At 54.7% G+C, this 16,255-nt stretch overlaps 2 protein-coding genes across 3 annotated transcripts in view; one reads left to right on the forward strand and one right to left on the reverse strand.

Moving 5' to 3' along the window:
- The window catches only part of PLXND1 (plexin D1), a 48,987-nt gene extending 47,627 nt beyond the window's left edge, over positions 1–1,360 (forward strand). The window contains exon 36 of the mRNA XM_074344287.1: positions 165–1,360. Within this exon, the coding sequence (XP_074200388.1) occupies positions 165–281 (117 nt within the window). The 3' untranslated portion in view covers positions 282–1,360. The remainder of the gene's footprint in view (positions 1–164) is intronic.
- Positions 1,361–1,506: 146 nt separating this feature from the next.
- H1-8 (H1.8 linker histone) lies at positions 1,507–13,902 on the reverse strand. 2 transcript variants are annotated; one of them, XM_074344292.1, is made up of 6 exons: positions 13,450–13,902; positions 8,610–8,869; positions 6,610–6,865; positions 5,645–5,706; positions 2,517–5,229; positions 1,507–1,831 (listed from the first exon to the last, which is right to left on the reverse strand). In XM_074344292.1, exons 1-5 carry the CDS (start codon positions 13,550–13,552, stop codon positions 4,978–4,980), a joined length of 933 nt encoding a protein of 310 aa, XP_074200393.1. In that variant the 5' UTR covers positions 13,553–13,902; the 3' UTR covers positions 1,507–1,831; positions 2,517–4,977. The 2 variants fall into 2 exon arrangements, with proteins under 2 accessions (XP_074200393.1, XP_074200392.1); XM_074344291.1 differs by having other exon boundaries at positions 5,645–5,709; positions 6,502–6,865.
- Positions 13,903–16,255: the final 2,353 nt, after the last annotated feature.

A 16,255-nucleotide genomic window follows, 5' to 3' on the forward strand; every position in this document is an offset into this window, starting at 1 on the left:
GCCCACCTCCACCTGCTCAGGCACTCACATCCCCAGGACGTTTGTGCTTTGGGGGTGTCACCGGCAGTGGAAACGCAGGCTGTGTGTTCCCCCACGATCTGCAGTGGGACCCGTGGGGCCCAGGACATGGGCTGTGGCCCAGCTGCCCCTCGCCTCCCCCTCAGATCATGACCGCCCTGGAGGCGAACCCCACGGCCCGGAGGACACAACTGCAGCACAAGTTCGAGCAGGTGGTGGCCCTGATGGAGGACAACATCTACGAGTGCTGCAGCGAGGCCTGAGCCCGCAGCAGTGGGGCGGGGGCTGAGGAGCGCCACCCGCTGCTTCTCTCTGCTCCCAGTGCCTCTGACTCTGGCTGGGGAATGACTGACCAGAGGCAGCTAGGGTGGGGGACGAGGGGCCTCTCTGAGCCAGGCAGAGGAGCCCCTGGCCCTGGCCCCTCAGGCACCGTCCCCTCCCACCTGCCCCCAGACCCGGCCTCTGGGACGGGAACGCGAACGCCGCAGCCCATCCCAGGTGAGGCTCCTGCCGGCCACGCAGCACAGCCTGGACGGCACCCCCACTCCCCCCGCCACGGCCGAGGGCCCTGCCCCACGCGGTCCAGCGCCAGCGAACCAACCTGCGGGCCACGGGGCCGCCTGGCCCAGAGGCCGCAGCCGGAACCACTACCTCATCTAACCTGGCGGAGGGGAGGCCCCCTGAATCAGCCCTCGGTTGGTTTCTGCTTCAGCCACCGAAACATTGTTCCCGTCTCCCCTCACCCGGAGAGGACCTGCCATGCACGCGTTCAAGCAGTGTCATATTTTGGTTGCTCGAGCTGCCGCTGGTGGCAGGGCCGCGCCCATTGCCCGCGGGGAGGCTCCAAGGCCGCCCCACGAGCTGGGCAGGCGGAGGACGAGGGGACAGGCGCTGGGCGATCCTGGCCTCGAGGGGGGAGGCTGCGCAGCACCAAGGCTGTAGCTGGGCTACTTGATCTTGCTGGAAGTGTTTCTAAAGATAGCACCAGTTTTTTGTTTTTGTTTTTGTTTTTTTTTAAAAAAAAAGCTTTTATATATTAAAAAACTTACCACGCGCCAACTGTGAATAGCTGCCGCTCGTGCAGAGGACCCGGGGAGGGGTCCCCAGGGGCTCCCAGCACAACACTGGAAACGACTGCTCCAGGGACGGGCAGACCTGGCAGAGACCCCCCGCGGCACTCGGAGAAAGTGGCCCTTTCTGAGCTGTCAGAAGCACCGTCTGTGCTGGCCCGGCCACCGGTGCAGCCCCACCTGGCACTGGATAGGCTCGGGGCTGCGCGGGAGGGGGAGGCTGGGATGCTCTGGAACCTTCTTTGTAATAAAAGCCTGATAGGAAAACCTGCCGTGGGCCCCATTCCTTTGTCCTGCGGTGGCCAAGGCAAGAGATGGCCACGCGCGCAGCAGGAGGGAGGGAGGGGAGCTGGCCGAGGGCCCTGCCCAGCCCGCCCTGTGAGGTGGGCAGATGCTGGCTCCGCTTCTGAGAAGGTTCGGGGGCAATGCGGGCTGCCTACTTGCCTCGGGCCTGGCCCTGCCCGCCGTTCCCGGGGCTGTGGGCACGCACAGGGCCTCCAGGAAGGTGTCACAGTTGCTGGGTGCCACCCTCCCCTGGGCGGGCCCTGCTGCTCACTTACCTGGTTAACAAGCCCGTGAGGAACACAACAGTGTCCCCATTTCACAGCTGCAGAAACTGACTCTAGCACAGCCGAGGAGTCCCCCAGGTCACGGCAAAATGAAGACACAGAGCAGCTTGCAAGTCCCCTCATTCCTCCGTTCCGTGCTGCCTCCAATGTGTGGGGAGCCCCAAGGTTACCGCCCTGGAAAGAGAGCTGGTGTTGACACCCTCGCCCTGAATCTGTCAGGGATCTTGAAAAACATGTATCGATCACCCCATTTTTCAGATGAGGAAGCAGGCAGTTTCCCCCAGGCTGGTGTAACCCTAGACTCAGAGCCCATGATGTGGGACCAGCAGATACCACAGAGACCCCCCGGCCACCCAGCTGCCTCTGGGCCTGAGCTGGGGCTGCGGTTCACCCCTGACCCCGGGGAAGGGTCACTAGAGGACCCTATCCAAATTGGAAGCGGCTTAAGTTTTTTCCTTTTACGAAGGAAAAATAATCACACACATTTATCAGAAGTAAGAACTAGGCCAGAAAAATCCATACAATCTAAACAAAATCCCCCAAATACCAGTTCTAGCATTAATGAGAAAACTGAGAAGACAAAAGTAAACAATTTTTAGCTTTAAAAATAGCCTTTTCCTGTAGTGCCTTCTAGGTGGAGAGAGATTCTTTATTTCTTCAAATTTTCTATTCTGATCACTGATGCCTTTTTATTAAGCAGCAGATTTTCTAATTTAAGTTATTGACACATTTGATGGGTTTTTTTAAGATGTGGAGGGTGTGATTCTAGAATGAATACGTTTTCTGCCAAAATGTCAGCAAGTAGGAAAAGCAAGAAGAAAATAAAACTCCTCTAACCCATCCAGGGTTAACTTAATACCTCAGAGAACGCCGCTCCCAGCTCCAGATCTCGTGCCTGCCTGGCTGGGGGCTGAGGAGTGAAAAATCAGGATCAGGGTGTACTCACCATTTTGCAACTGCCTTTTCCCCCATGCGACAATTCGTCAGTAACGTCTTTCTATGGCATTAAATATTCCACCGCCTGTTCTAATGCCTGATTAACATGCGACTCCTTCTTGAAGTTTAAAAACACATTTGCAAATGGAGGAGATCTCTAGTTTCCAGGGTCATTTCTCAGCACAGAAGCTGCCATACTTCTGTGAACCACCCGCAGTCCTGGGCTGGGGCCCTGAAGACTTGCCTTCAGCGGCAGGCATCCCTTGGCTCTGTCGCAGGGTCACCGGAGGTGGGAACGTCGGTGTAGTGTGTCCCCTCAAGCTGGGAGGAGCCTTTCCCGAGTCTCATGGGTGCTGGATGCTGCCAGGTCAGGGCTACCGGCCTGCCTCCAGCTTGTGGAGGCAAGATGCCCAGGGATGCTCACCCCGCCCAGAGCCTGCCCGGGGGGCCTCCCACAATCAGACCGCCTTCGTGAGAAGCGCCAGCCCAGCACCCAGCCATCTGCTCCCCATGCCCCTCAAGGCCCTGCTGGAAGTTACATCACAGATACTCCAGAGAAGCCATCAGCACAGCTAGACAGCCTCGCGTGGGACTGGGAAGGAGAGGGTGGCATTGAGGGAGGGGCAGGAAGGGAACAGTCTGATGATCCACGCTGGGCTGCCTCAGTTTCCCTTTGTGCCTCATCCAATGCCCTCTTCCCAAGTCCCACCCAGTCTGCCTGCGACACCCTTCAACTCCACGTCCTTCCCCCTCTCGCCCTCCCTGACTCAGCCGTCTGGACCATCTCTCTGCAGCCTCCTGAATCAACGTGCAGGCGTTTAGCTGTGTGGACCCATCACTGACCCCTTTCTATCCCATCTCTCAGCAAATCCCACTCACCCTGCTCAAACACCTACCCAGAATCCACCACTTCTAACCCCTTCCACGACCAGCCCCACTTCCCCTGGACCATCGCAGGGGCCTCCTCATGGGCTCCTCCTGCTGCCCATGTCCCCCTGTGGTCACTCTGCTGCTCACTGTCCTCTAATTGTTTCTCATCACAATTAAAATGGCACCCAAATTCCCACTGTGGCCTACAAGTCCCTCAGATCTAGCCCTTGTCTACTCTGCAGCCCATGTCATGGTCATCCACTGCTGCATAACAAACAGCCCTATACATTTATGTCACTGCTGCATCTGTTATTGGGGCAGGGACCAGCAGGGAAGGCTGCCCTGGTTCCACGTGGGGTCAGTGGGGCAGCTCCACTGGGGCTGGAAGATCCGGCGCCAAGATGGTGCGCTCCCATGCAGGCAAACTGGTGCTGGCTGCTCAGGGAGCTCAGCTGGGGCTGAGAGCTGAGGGCCCTTGACTTGTCCCCACCAGCTGCTTGGGCTTCCCCACAGCATGGGGGCTGAGTCCTCTGAGCAAGCATTAAAACAACAAAAACAAAAACCCACACACAGGAAGTAGAAGCTGCCAGTCTCCCGAGCCCTGGGCCCAGAAACTGTCCTTATGTTTCCACTTTTCTCTATTGGTCAGCCAACCACACAGTCCAGATCCAAAGGGCAGGGACGCACACCGACACCACCTCTCCACAGGGGAGAGTGTCACAGATGTTTTTAAAGCAACCCAGACCTCATCTCCAGTCACTATCTCCATCACTGGGCTTTATCCACAAGGTCCTCCCTGCAGCTCCTCGAGCCTATCCTCTGTGTTCCCACCCCAGGGCCTTTGCACCCTCTCTTTGTTCTGATTTGCGCAGGGCCCACAATCATGCTCAGTAACTAGCTGAATGATTTCCAACTCCTTTCAGCTCCTCTAATCCCTCCTCTCTGCAGCCACAGGGCTCTTTCTAAACACACACCACATCAGTCTCTTCCCTGCTTATAACACTCCCTGGTTCCCCACTGCCCCAAGAGAAAGTCTGCCTTCCCTCGTCTGCCCCTCCACACCTTCCTGCCCCATTTCCCAAGGCCCAGGGGTTCCTGTCACCCCTCCCTGACCCATGCTCCTCTCAAAGCCACAAATCCCCCTCCATCCAGCCCCACCCCACATGCTAGGCCCTCTGCCTGCAATGCCTTTCCCCTCATCTGTCTGGCAATTCCTGCTCATTCTTTAAGACCAAAAGCTGCCTCCTCCAGGAAGCAGTCCTGGATCTCAGGCTGGCTTAAACACCTCTCCTGCGTCTCCACGGCCCCGTGTGCCCTTGGATCCCTATCCCCCAGGACAGGAGTGCCTATTTGGGCTCCAGCCCTGGATGGTCCAATCCTTGGACCTCAGCCTCCTCCCTCACAAATTTGTGGGAAAAAAACTTTATTGATAAATAAGTTACTGTGAAATAAATAGAGTGATAGGTTTTTAGAGGAATAAAAAAATAGAATCTCGGTCTCTCTCCACCCCGCCCCTAGCTCTCGCCTTCTGCCTTCTTACTGGCCGCTCTGGACGATGCGGTCTTGGTGGGAACACCAGGCCTTCTCGGGATCTTGGGGGCCTCTGCCTTCCTGGACAGTCGTGCCGGCTCCATCTTGGACCCACCGCCCTTGGGAGGAGCAGGGGCCTTGGCTTTTGGCCTCTCCCCAGCACCCTGGGCAGCGGCCTCTTTAGGGACCTTGTTCCTCATCTTCTTTTTGTCTGTGGAAGCAACACCATTCTCACCCTGTAAGAAAGGAATCCAGGAATGGGGTGGGGGCGGTATAGCTCGGTGGTAGAGCATGTGCTGGTCCTGGGTTCAATCCCCAGTAACTCCGTTAAAAAAAGTAATAATAATAAAAGATAGCAAGCCAGGAGCAAGGTGACTGAGCACGGCGGGGCGCACAGCCCAGAGCCCATGAACTTCGGGTTAAAATCCCAGCTCGGAGTGGCTTTAAACCAAGTGACCTCACCTCTCTAAGCCCTAGTCTCTTATCTATAAAATGTGAGTGGTGACCCTCAGGGCCCTGGCGGGCCAGAGAGGAAAGTGAACTGTTACCCATCCCTGGCTAACCGACCCTTCCTGGGCTGAGCAGGGGACACCTGAGCCCTGGGCTGTTCACGCTGGAGACCTGGGCCAGGGAAGTCGCCCAGGCACCTACCTTGGTGGCTGCGGGTTTTGAACTCTGACTCCCAGCTTTTGTTTTCGTGTGGACCTCGACATCTGCTGGAAGAGGGGACAGAGTAGGGGAAGGACCCCATTCAGGAAGAGCTGCTGGCAGGCAGAAGTTTCAGGCCCCTGCAGGCCCCGTCCTGCCTGGGGCCCAGTCCCCACTCTGACACTTGCAGGCTGAGTGACCTGGGGCAAGTTGTTTAGCCTCTCTGAGCCTGGGTGCCCAAGTCTGCAACCTGGGAGTAGCAGCAGCTCTCCCAGGATGGTTGGAGGATGAACTGGACCGTGAATAACCAGCCCCCAACACGGTGAACAGCTCCTTACCTGCCCACACCAAAGGCCCCTCACAGGGGGACCAGCCTCTAGCCTTTAGCCCGTCTTCCACCGGTGGCCGGAATACACTTTAAAAAACACCCCGGGCCCTAGCTGTCCTCTGTTCAGACTTTCTGTGGCTCCTCCTCCTCCTCCTCCAGATCAAGTCCAGGCTCCCACTGCCCTTCGCAGCCTCCCCTCCACTTCCCCCCCACCACCACAGACAGAATGATTTGCACTTCCTCTACCTTCTTCACGCCTCCAGGTCTTTGCAAGAGCTGTTCTGCTGTCTCCAGCACCTCCTCCAGGAAGCCTCCCCTGATCCGCCTCAGAGGTGTGTCGGACTCCTCCTCCCTAGACCCACCCACTACGAGCTACCACGCGTTCACAGTCTGTCCAAGTCCAGAAAAGTGCTCAGGGCACATTGACTAGAAACCCCCTCCTTCTGAGCTGGCCTCTCCACCCCACCTGGTGTGCTGCGGCTGCCAGAAACCCCATCCCCATGCCCTTCTCTCACTCCATTCACCCCCCTACCTTGGAGGCTTCCTCTGCCTTTGACCTTTGACTTCCCGCCCGGCCCCCTGGCATTGGGAGGGGCCTGCGCGGTCTTGTCCGGCTGCTGGGAGGACGTCCTGGCCTTACCCCGTCTTGCCTCTTGGTCCTTGGTCTGGTGGTCTTTCCTGGGGGCCTTCTCCTTAGCGGCACCTGGCTTACAGGGAGCTGTCCTCTCCTCTCCTGGCTTCCTGGATCCTTTTCTCAGAGCCCCTGGGTTGGGAGGGACCTTCTTTGCCCCACTAGGTTTCTTGGGGTCCTTTCCCTTGGCTTGAGCAGGTCTCCTGGGGGCAGTCATGGTGGCCGCCTTCCTGGTCCGCATCTTCCTTTTGTGGTTGGGAACTAACTGGTGAGGGAGAGGACAGGGTGGGATTGAAAGCAGAGGTCCAGGTGTCTCACACCCGTGCACCCTCTGTGAGGCTCAGAGAAGACCCCATTCTAAAGGAGGGGGTGAAGGAGGCGGCCACGAGCTTGGGGAGAAGACACAAAACCGTCTCGTAAATGCCAACTGCCAGCCATGCCTTCCACACTTTCATGCGCCCTGAGGGAGGGGGCTCCGAGCCAGAGCTAGGGGACCTCAGTCTCCAAAACTCACCCAAGTTCCTCTCCCTCCCTGTGCAGGCGGCCGTGAAATTGCTCCTCCTGATTCGGGGGGGACAGGCACACTCCCTCCCACATCCCATACCCCTGCCCCTGGAAACCTCACAGCCAGGCTTCTGGGAGCAAATTGTGCACAGTGTGAGCCCTGACTGGGGCCACTGAGATGCTAATCTACAAATCTCCCCTGACCCACCACCCCCATCTCCCCATGGACTGTGGCTCTGACTCCCCCTCCCTGGCCCACACCTCCGGGTCCCCATGCCTCCCTTCTGCGCAGCTGGACATAGAAAACTTAGAGGTCAGACAGCTGGGAGTGCACAGCTTCCTCCAGTGCCCCCCCCCCCGACACTAGCCATGCAGCTCGCCCAAGTCTTCCCTTTCCCCCGGCCTCAATCTTCCATCTTAATGATGGGGTCATTGGGGGAATGTGAGAAGTAGGGGGATTCAAGGGTCCCTGGCAAACAGGTGGTCCCTGCCCTTCTAGAACTCGGCTCTGATGACGTTGCTCCCTGCCATCCCTGACCCCTCATGGCTCCCCGTGACCCACCAAGACCAGAAACAATCCCCACCCCCAGCACACACCCTCCAGACCCTTCCCTGCCTCCCATCGCCCTGGCCCACTTTCCTGGCTGGCTCCCAGTCACACACACCCCCGGCGCCTCTCTTGCTCTCCTCCACTGCACCCTGTGCACCTGGCCTTGCCATGGCTGGTGTCCCAGCTCTGACCAGTGCCCCCGAGTTCCAGGAGCAGGGACTCCCTGTGCTCAGCCACCCCATTACCACAGGGGTTGTAATTCGTAGGCTTAGAATGTTCCACGGCGTTCCACGGCAACTGTCAGAGGAACTGCTTCATGCTGGGGCACGGTCGTGACAAGACAGACCTCATGTCTGGGCCCCCAAGGTTCCCTGGTGGCAGCTGGCCTTTACAATGCTGGGATTCGACTTTGTGCCAGATCTGCCCTTAGCTCTGAGTGACCCTGGACAGGTCGCCTCTGGGGCCCTCCCCCTTGAAACAGGAGGATGTGGTGACTCAGGGCGGTGTTAGCCCTGTTTTGGATACATCAGGTCTGGAGCCAGAGAACTTGGGGAGCAAACCCCAACTCTGTGACCTTCTAGAGCCCAAGGTTGGGTCTACACCATCCGTGTAAGGAATTTCAGGAAGGGGCCATGGACACCAAGGACCCAGAAGTCAAACACAGCCGAGATGGTCTCTGATTACTCAACACACCCCACAGGGACAGAGGTGGCCGCAGCAGAGTGACCAGGGCCACACAGGGGCTCAGATGGGACACACACTCCACCCTTCCCAGGGGAGGGGGAGCCTCTGTGAAGACAGAGGAGGAACAAGAGGAGGCAGGAGGAGGCGGCCTCCTGGCAGGGGAAGAGCACACGGAGGCCGGAGGCCGGGAAGACAGGGCTGCAGTTCAAGCCCCGGGGCCAAGTTCGCTGCACCCTGCGGCCCCCGCCCCCGCCCCCGCCCAGCGGCTCACTTTGAAGCTGCCCGTGGCCCCCCTGGCCCGGGAGTTGGCGGGCCTGACGAGGAGGCCGCGGCGCATGCCGGTGGCCAGGGCCTGCTTCAGCAGGTACTTGAGCCGGAGGACGTCCACTGTCGGGTACTTCTGCAGGATGTAAACCTTGATGGCGGCCACCGAGGTGCCGCGGCGCTGCTCTCCGGCCTGCAGCGCCTCCAGCACCATGCGCAGCACCGGAGGGTGGCGGCGGGGCAACCGGGCGACGCTCCGGGCCGGGCCTGCAGACAGACAGCAGGACATCACTCGCAGCCCACAGCGCCCTCAGGACGGGCCCATGACACATGCACCCACCCGGTGCTGGCCAGGCCCCTCAGTGGGGTGGGGGCAAGCGGCCCAGGGAATCAAATACACGCCCCTCACCCCTGGCCCAGGTCGGGCCCCTGCCCACTGGCCTGGGAGCAGAGGGCGGGGTGCGCTGCTTGGCCGGCCACTGTCTCCCAGGGCCACCGAGGGGCTGGGCTCCACGCTCCACCAAGCTCACTGGAAACATTAAAGATTTCTTTTAATAAACAAACCTAAATCAGCTCAGTTGTCTAGATCTAACCACAAGTTTGCAGGAAATGCAAGGGCCATGGGCATGAGCTCAGCAAAACCCAGACTGTGAGGAACTCTCCAGGACGCATGGCCTGGTTTCCTCCACAAATAAACAAGGAGGAAGAAGGTGGAAGGGGCCCAGAGAGGAAGGAGCTGGAAGGGACCCTTCAACCAAATGCAGCGTGGGGGCCTCGCTCAGACTCAGAGCTCCACGCGAACAATCCGACTGGGGACTAAAAGGCTCCTGGACACAGGTGAACACTGGCATATTTGATGGTATTAAGGATGATGCTGTTTCCGGTGTGCTAATGGTGTTGCAATTATTTTGTAAGAAGTTCTTCTCTTTTCAAGATAAATACTGGACTGTTTATAGGGGAAATGATAGGTCTGGCATTTGCTTTGAAATAGAGCAGTAGGTGAAACAAGGGTGGTCATGAGCATTTAGCTGTCGGAGTCGGATGATGGGTCCAGGGGGTGGAGTATGGGGTGGGGGGGTCACTGTATCAACCACTCTACTTTTGTATCCGTTTGAAAGTTTTCATCATAAAAAGTAACAAAAGAATTTCACTCCTAGGTATATGCCCAAGAGAAAAGAAAATATACGTCCACACAAAAATGTGTGCACCAATGTTCATAGCAGCATCCTCTCTAAAAGCCCAAAAGCAGAAACAAAGCCGAAAGTCCATAAACGAATGGGTGGATAAACACGATGGGGTACAGCCATGAAGTGGAGCGCTGTCCAGCCAAAAAAGGAATGAAGTGCTTTTGAAAACATCATGTGGAGTGAAAGAAGCCAGTCGCGAAGAGTCATGCAAGTGTGTGACTTAGTTTATATGCAAAGACTGGAAAGGGCAAATCAGAGACAGGTAGTGGATTACTGGTTGCCAGGGGCTGGGAGGCAGGTGAGGATGCGGAGTGACTGCTAACTGGGACAGGCTCTCTTTTAGGGGGAAGAAAATATTCTAAAGTTGACTGTGGGGACAGGTACAGAACTGTGACTATGCTAAACGTCACTGTACACTTCCAGTGGGCGAATCGCATGGCATGTGAATTACTGAGATATCTCAATAGGCTGTTTTTCCCCAAAAGTTGCCAAGGAGAAAAGGATCAAGGGGCAAAGAGGGAGAAAGGGTGAGAAGTGGCTGTCACATGGTAAAGGTATACAATTGGTTTAAATATGAAACCCAATTTAAATGTAGTGTTTAGAAATGTTAATTTCTAATCAATTTGCAAAAAAACTGAAGACTCAAAGTAATCAAGTGGCTAAAATATGTATTTAAAAAAAACCACATTTTATGGCTCAAAGACTTAAACATAAGATGAGACACTATAAACCTCTTAGAAGAAAACATAGGCAAAACATTATCTGACATAAATCTCAGCAATGTTCTCCTAGTGCAGTCCACCCAGGCAGTAGAAATAAAAGCAAAAATAAACAAATGGGACCTAATTAAACTTATAAGCTTTTGCACAGCAAAGGGAACCATAATCAAAACAAAAAGACAGCATACAGAATGGGAGAAAATATTTGCAAAAGATGAGACTGACAAGGGCTTAATTTCCAGAATATATAAACAGCTCATACAACTTAATAATTAAAAAAAAATCAAACAACCCAATCCAAAAATGGGCAGAAGACCTAAACAAGCAATTCTCCAGCGAATACATACAAATAGCTAACAGGCACGTGGAAAAATGCTCAATATTGCTAATTATCAGAGAAATGCAAATCAAAACTACAATGAGGTATCACCTCACACCAGTCAGAATGGCCATCAGTAAAAAATCCACAAATGATAAATACTGGAGAGGGTGTGGAGAAAAGGGAACCCTCCTACACTGCTGGTGGGAATGCAGTTTGGTGCAGCTGTTAAGGGAAATATAGAGATTCCTCAAAAGACTAAAAATAGGCTTACTATATGATCCAGCAATCCCACTCCTGGGCATATATCCAGAGGGAAACTTAATTCAAAAAGATACATGCACCCCAATGTTCACAGCAGCACTATTTACAACAGCCAAGACATGGAAACAACCTAAATGTCCATCGACAGATGACTGGATAAAGAAGATGTGGTATATTTATACAATGGCATACTACTCAGCCATAAAAAAGAATAAAATAATGCCATTTGCAGCAACATGGATGGATTTAGAGATTGTCATTCTAAGTGAAGTAAGCCAGAAAGAGAAAGAAAAATACCATATGATATCACTTATATGTGGAATCTAAAAAAAAAAAAAAAGACAAATGAACTTATTTACAAAACAGACTCACAGACACAGGAAACAAACTTATAGTTACCGGGGGGAAGGGGGTGGGGAGGGATAAACCGGGAGTTTGAGATTTGCAGATACTGAATAATATATACAAAATAGATAAACAAGTTCACACTGTATAGCACAGGGAACTGTATTATATCAATATCTTGTAATAACTTATGGTGAAAAAGAATATGAAAACAAGTACATACATATTCATGTATGACTGGAGCACTGTGCTGTATACCAGAAATTGACACAACATTGTAAACTGACTGTACTTCAATAAAATACACATATATTTATTTAAAAAAACACATTTTAAAGTAGGAAGAACCCCACCTGTAAACCCTGGAACTCAGCACAAATTGTAAAGAGACCTAATCCAACTCAACGTCCCTTGCCTCCTGGCCAGGAAATGCCTGAGGACATTCATTTTAGGGCCAAAGCCTGTGTATGGGTAAGTCTGAGGTCAGTGAGGACCTCAGGAGCCTCACTCTCCCCTCCGGGCCTCAGCCTTCCCATCCCGCATCTCCCACAGTGGGGAGGGGGCCCTAAGGCGGTCTGAGCACCCCCAGCTGCAGTGTTAGTTTCTGGAGGCTCCTGGCCTGGGGGGACAGCTCTGACCCCTGCCCTGTCCCAGGGAGCCAGCCCCAAGTCTCCTACCCCCCCGCCCCTCCGGCTGTATTCAGTCCCTCATTCCGCAGTTATTCAATGCCTGCTGTATACCAAGATGTCCAGAACAGAACTCACGGCTCCCCCGAACATTTGCTCCATCTTGTCTCCCCCAGGAAGGTGCCCACCTTCAGTTCAAGGGCAGACACACCTGATCTCAGCCTTGGAGGCCCAATATAATCAGCGGCTGTGCCATCCCCACTGCCCCCCAGCTCTGCCCCTAGCCTTCACGGGCCTGCTCCCCTCCGGGCCTTTGCCCATGCTATGCTGCTCCCTCGACCTGGGTGGGCAGACTTTCTCCTCCGTGGTTGCCCAGGCAGCTCTCAGTCACCCGCCCAAACAGCACCGCGATTTCAACACCGGTCCTGACTTCCCAAGTCAGGCTGAGCAACTCGGCCTTGTGCACCCCAGGCACCTGGGACCCCCCTCTTCTTCCAAAAGAAGCCTCTGCAAACAGAACATTTCTTCCCTGCCCTCATTTTTTCCTGGGTGAGGCTTATCCCTCCTCCGCAGGGTGGGGCGGGAGATCCAGAATTCCCTTTCTCCCCTTCCCAAATCAAGATGAGGGTACTCAAAAAAAAAGGTGGGGAGTCAGGGGTAGGAGCAAACCAGGGGGTGGCCCACAAACAGGGCAAGGGCCCCAGCAGGCAGCTACCGTAAATATCACTAGAGTTCAGCCAATCCCAAGCTATACTGTGCCCTAGGCTGAACGTTCCTCTGTCTATATCCCCTTTGTCCCTGCCACCTGCCTTCAGGGGTCACCTCCTCCAGGAAGCCTTCCCTGGCTTCCCAGAGGGGGTTAGCCGACTCCTCTGAGCTCCTACAGCCCTTGGGGTTCCCTCCACTGAAGCACACACCACATTATCAAATGGCATTGTTAACGAGGCAGGCTTGCCTACTGGTCTGGGAGGTCCTGGAGGTACGAATCAGGTCTCTTTGCCTCAGTGGACCCCATGTCCAGAGAATCCCTGAGGCGTTGTTTGTTTACTGAAAACTGGGACGCAGCCCTAAATCCAAAGCCCAGCCCCATGTCAAACGCTCGCTTGCTTGCTTGTTGCTCCGAGTCTGATCCTGCAACTAGTTGCCCTGCAGGTGCAGCCACTCAGCAGCCCTCCGCCCACAGTATATGGGCTCCAGCTGGGGAGGCCCCGCTCTGCCCTCTTCCCCGGCCCCACGACCTCTGGCATCAGCTTTTCTGCCTCTAGGACGGGAGCCTGGGCCAGACTGGGAGAGGAGGAGGAGGGGGAGGAGGCAAGGAAAGGAGGGGTCCAGGACACCCAGGGAACGGGCTCGAGGGGTTGAGGGAGGAGCCACTCCCTTTGCTCACCTGGCTTTTCAGACCCAGATGACCTGGACAACCCCACCGTGGGGGCAGAGGAGGCCGAGGAGGTTGAGGAGGTATCACTGGAGGCGATGCTCCCGGGAGCCATTGCATAGGCAGATGCCGGTGACCCGTCCCCAGGCGTGCGCTCCCAGGCCTGCCTGCTCCTCTTATATACTAGCAGCCCAGCCGGCCCACTCCAATTAGCCCCTGATTGGGCCAGAGGCTCTGAGCTGATTGGGCAGGAGGGCTGGAGGGGGCCCTGCAGCCCTGCCTTGTGTGCTGACGCCCCAGCTTGGCCACCTGCTCCTGTGTGACCTTGGGTGAGACTCTCGACTTCTCTGGGTCTCGGCCCCCATGGAAAAATGATGGGGGCTGAGACACTTGATCCTTCCTGGGCCCTCTGCCCAGCAGAGCCTAGAGATGCAGATGGAGAATTAGGTACACCTGGGTTGTGGAGGAAGCCCCCCCCCCCCCCCCCCCGCCCAGCGAGGCCCTCCAAGCCCACTGCCCCAGTGTCCCCGCCTGTTCCTGGCCCACTGCTGGCCTCGGCGTCTCAAGAAGTAGCAGCTGGGGACCAACCAGAGGATTTGCCTGGAGCAGACACTATCAGGTCAACCTGCAGCCTCCTTTTCTTTCTTTTTGTTTTATAAGAAGCAATTTTAAAGGGATAAATGAGCAGTTTTTAAATAAAATTACTTATCAAATGTCTCCATAAAAAATTAATGTCCACTGGGAAAATGGACAAAGAATATGGATTCACCAGAGAGGCTGATAAACACTAGAAAATCTTCTTGACTTATTTGGTACTCAGGAAAATTAAAGTGGAAACAACAATATTATTTTCTCATCAAACTCATAAAAATTGAAGACAAAGTGTTGGCAAGGATGCTGGGAGCCAGGCCCTCACTGTCTCTGCCAGGCTTATAACTTGAGGGCAGCCTATGTTGAAAGTATTCCCTTGAACCTAGCAACTCCTCTTCTCTCTCCTAGAAGTGCAATAGTTAGAAGAAAAATAATTGCTGCGTTATTTGGAAAAGGGAAAAAAAAAGAACTAACTTCCAAATGGATCACTCGGAGCCTGGCTGAATTGCTCCCTTACTGTAGAATACTCTGCAGCCATTTAAAAGGATGACATGCTATTTCACACCCAGTAGGATACAAATATTTAAATATCCATCGATCCTGAGCGTCCAGGGTGTAAAGAAATGCACAGCCCCTGGGAAGGTGAATTGGCAGCCACTTAGATGCCCGGGTAACTTTGCAGCTCCTCCCACGCCCCTTAAATGTGAGCTGGCCTTGTGACCTACTTTCACCAACCAAGGACGGTGCAAGTGACTGAGTTATGCCAGCCCCAGTCCCATGTGAGCACGCCTGCTGGGTGCTGAGGGGCCCATGGCCCAGCCACCCCTGCTGCCCAGCCCACAGCTGGCCAACTGGCCAGCCCTCCATCTGACCACAGATGAGCCCAGAAGAGATAAACCAAGCTTGGTCCGGGTCAGCAGAACTGCCCGGCTGACCCACAGAGTCATGAGCAACAACACACGGTGTGTTGTTTGAAGCGTGAGGTTCGGGGGTCGTATGTCACACAGAACAAGCCAGCTGATACATTCTTCTTAGAAGGGCTTCCTTTACCCCCACCTACCTTTCCTGGACTGTTTCTCACTCATCATTTTGGCCTCAGTATAGATGTCGCTTCCTCAGGAAAGCCCTCCCTGACACCCCAGGAGGTTAGGGGCCCCTTTTCTGATTGCTGCAGCCCTTCAGCTTGCTGTGTGGGAGCCTCCAGCACCCCGAGTTAGACTCTGCCTCACCTGTCTCGGCGCTAGCCCTTGAGCTCTGGGAGGGCGTTGGGGAGGGTGGGACTGCATCTTTCTTGTCCCTAGAGGTCTCGCTGGTGCCCAGCACGGGGCCCGGCACACAGTAGGTGCTCAGCACCCACTGCTGTGGAAGCCCCGGTTCTAGAGCCCAGCTCGGCTCAGTGGAGGGAGGCCTGGAAACCATCAGGAGACGAAAAAAGGCAAAGAGACACGTGGAAGCTGGTGCAAACAGGGCAGCAATTTTGATCACATTTCCAAGAACTGAGAAATAAAGACTCGGTGATGCAAACATTCCCACAAGCTTCATCTGAAGCCCTGCTCCAGGGCTGTGCCAGGAGCGAGTTCTGCGTTTGGAGGGAAGATGTTCTTAAATATGCTGCGTGATCTAAAAATTCTCCCAGAGGGTTGCCTTTTCACAGGGAAGTGATGGCTGTGAGGATCGGGCTGCTGGAGAGAGGACGGGCTGCCTGGAGTGCCTGTGAGGCGCTTTCACTGAAGCCTGTCTGAAATTTGAGTTTTGCCAAAACCTTTTTTTGCCACCTTGGAACATTGAATGGGGCCATCTTACACGGGACCTTCCAGTTCTGCAGGTTAGCGTCCTAAACTCTCTGGAGCAGAGTCTGTTTTGTGTAACTCTGGCCCCTGTAGCCCGAGGACATCCTTGACTCTAGATCAATAAACGCACAGAGGGCAGGTTAGAAAGAGCCACCGTGTTGATGGTCCATATACATATTTTATATTCACTGTTGTATTTATACATGAAAAAGCAAAAGATCAGAGAGGACCCATGTTAGATCTTCCTGAGGCCGGACCCTGGGCTGCAACCTGGAAGCCCTCTGTTATAGTTGAGAACCAGCCATAAATCCAAAACACCAGTGGCTTCACTAAGAAGCCACGAGACCATTCTGTCATGAAACCTTCAAGTCTGAGTTGCAGTGCTGGTGAGGCAGAATGGGAGACCCAGGCTCCTCCTTTCTCTGCCATTCTCTGCC

Source organism: Camelus bactrianus, chromosome 17 (genome assembly GCF_048773025.1).
Source record: "Camelus bactrianus isolate YW-2024 breed Bactrian camel chromosome 17, ASM4877302v1, whole genome shotgun sequence".
NCBI classification, from domain to species: Eukaryota; Metazoa; Chordata; class Mammalia; order Artiodactyla; family Camelidae; genus Camelus; species Camelus bactrianus.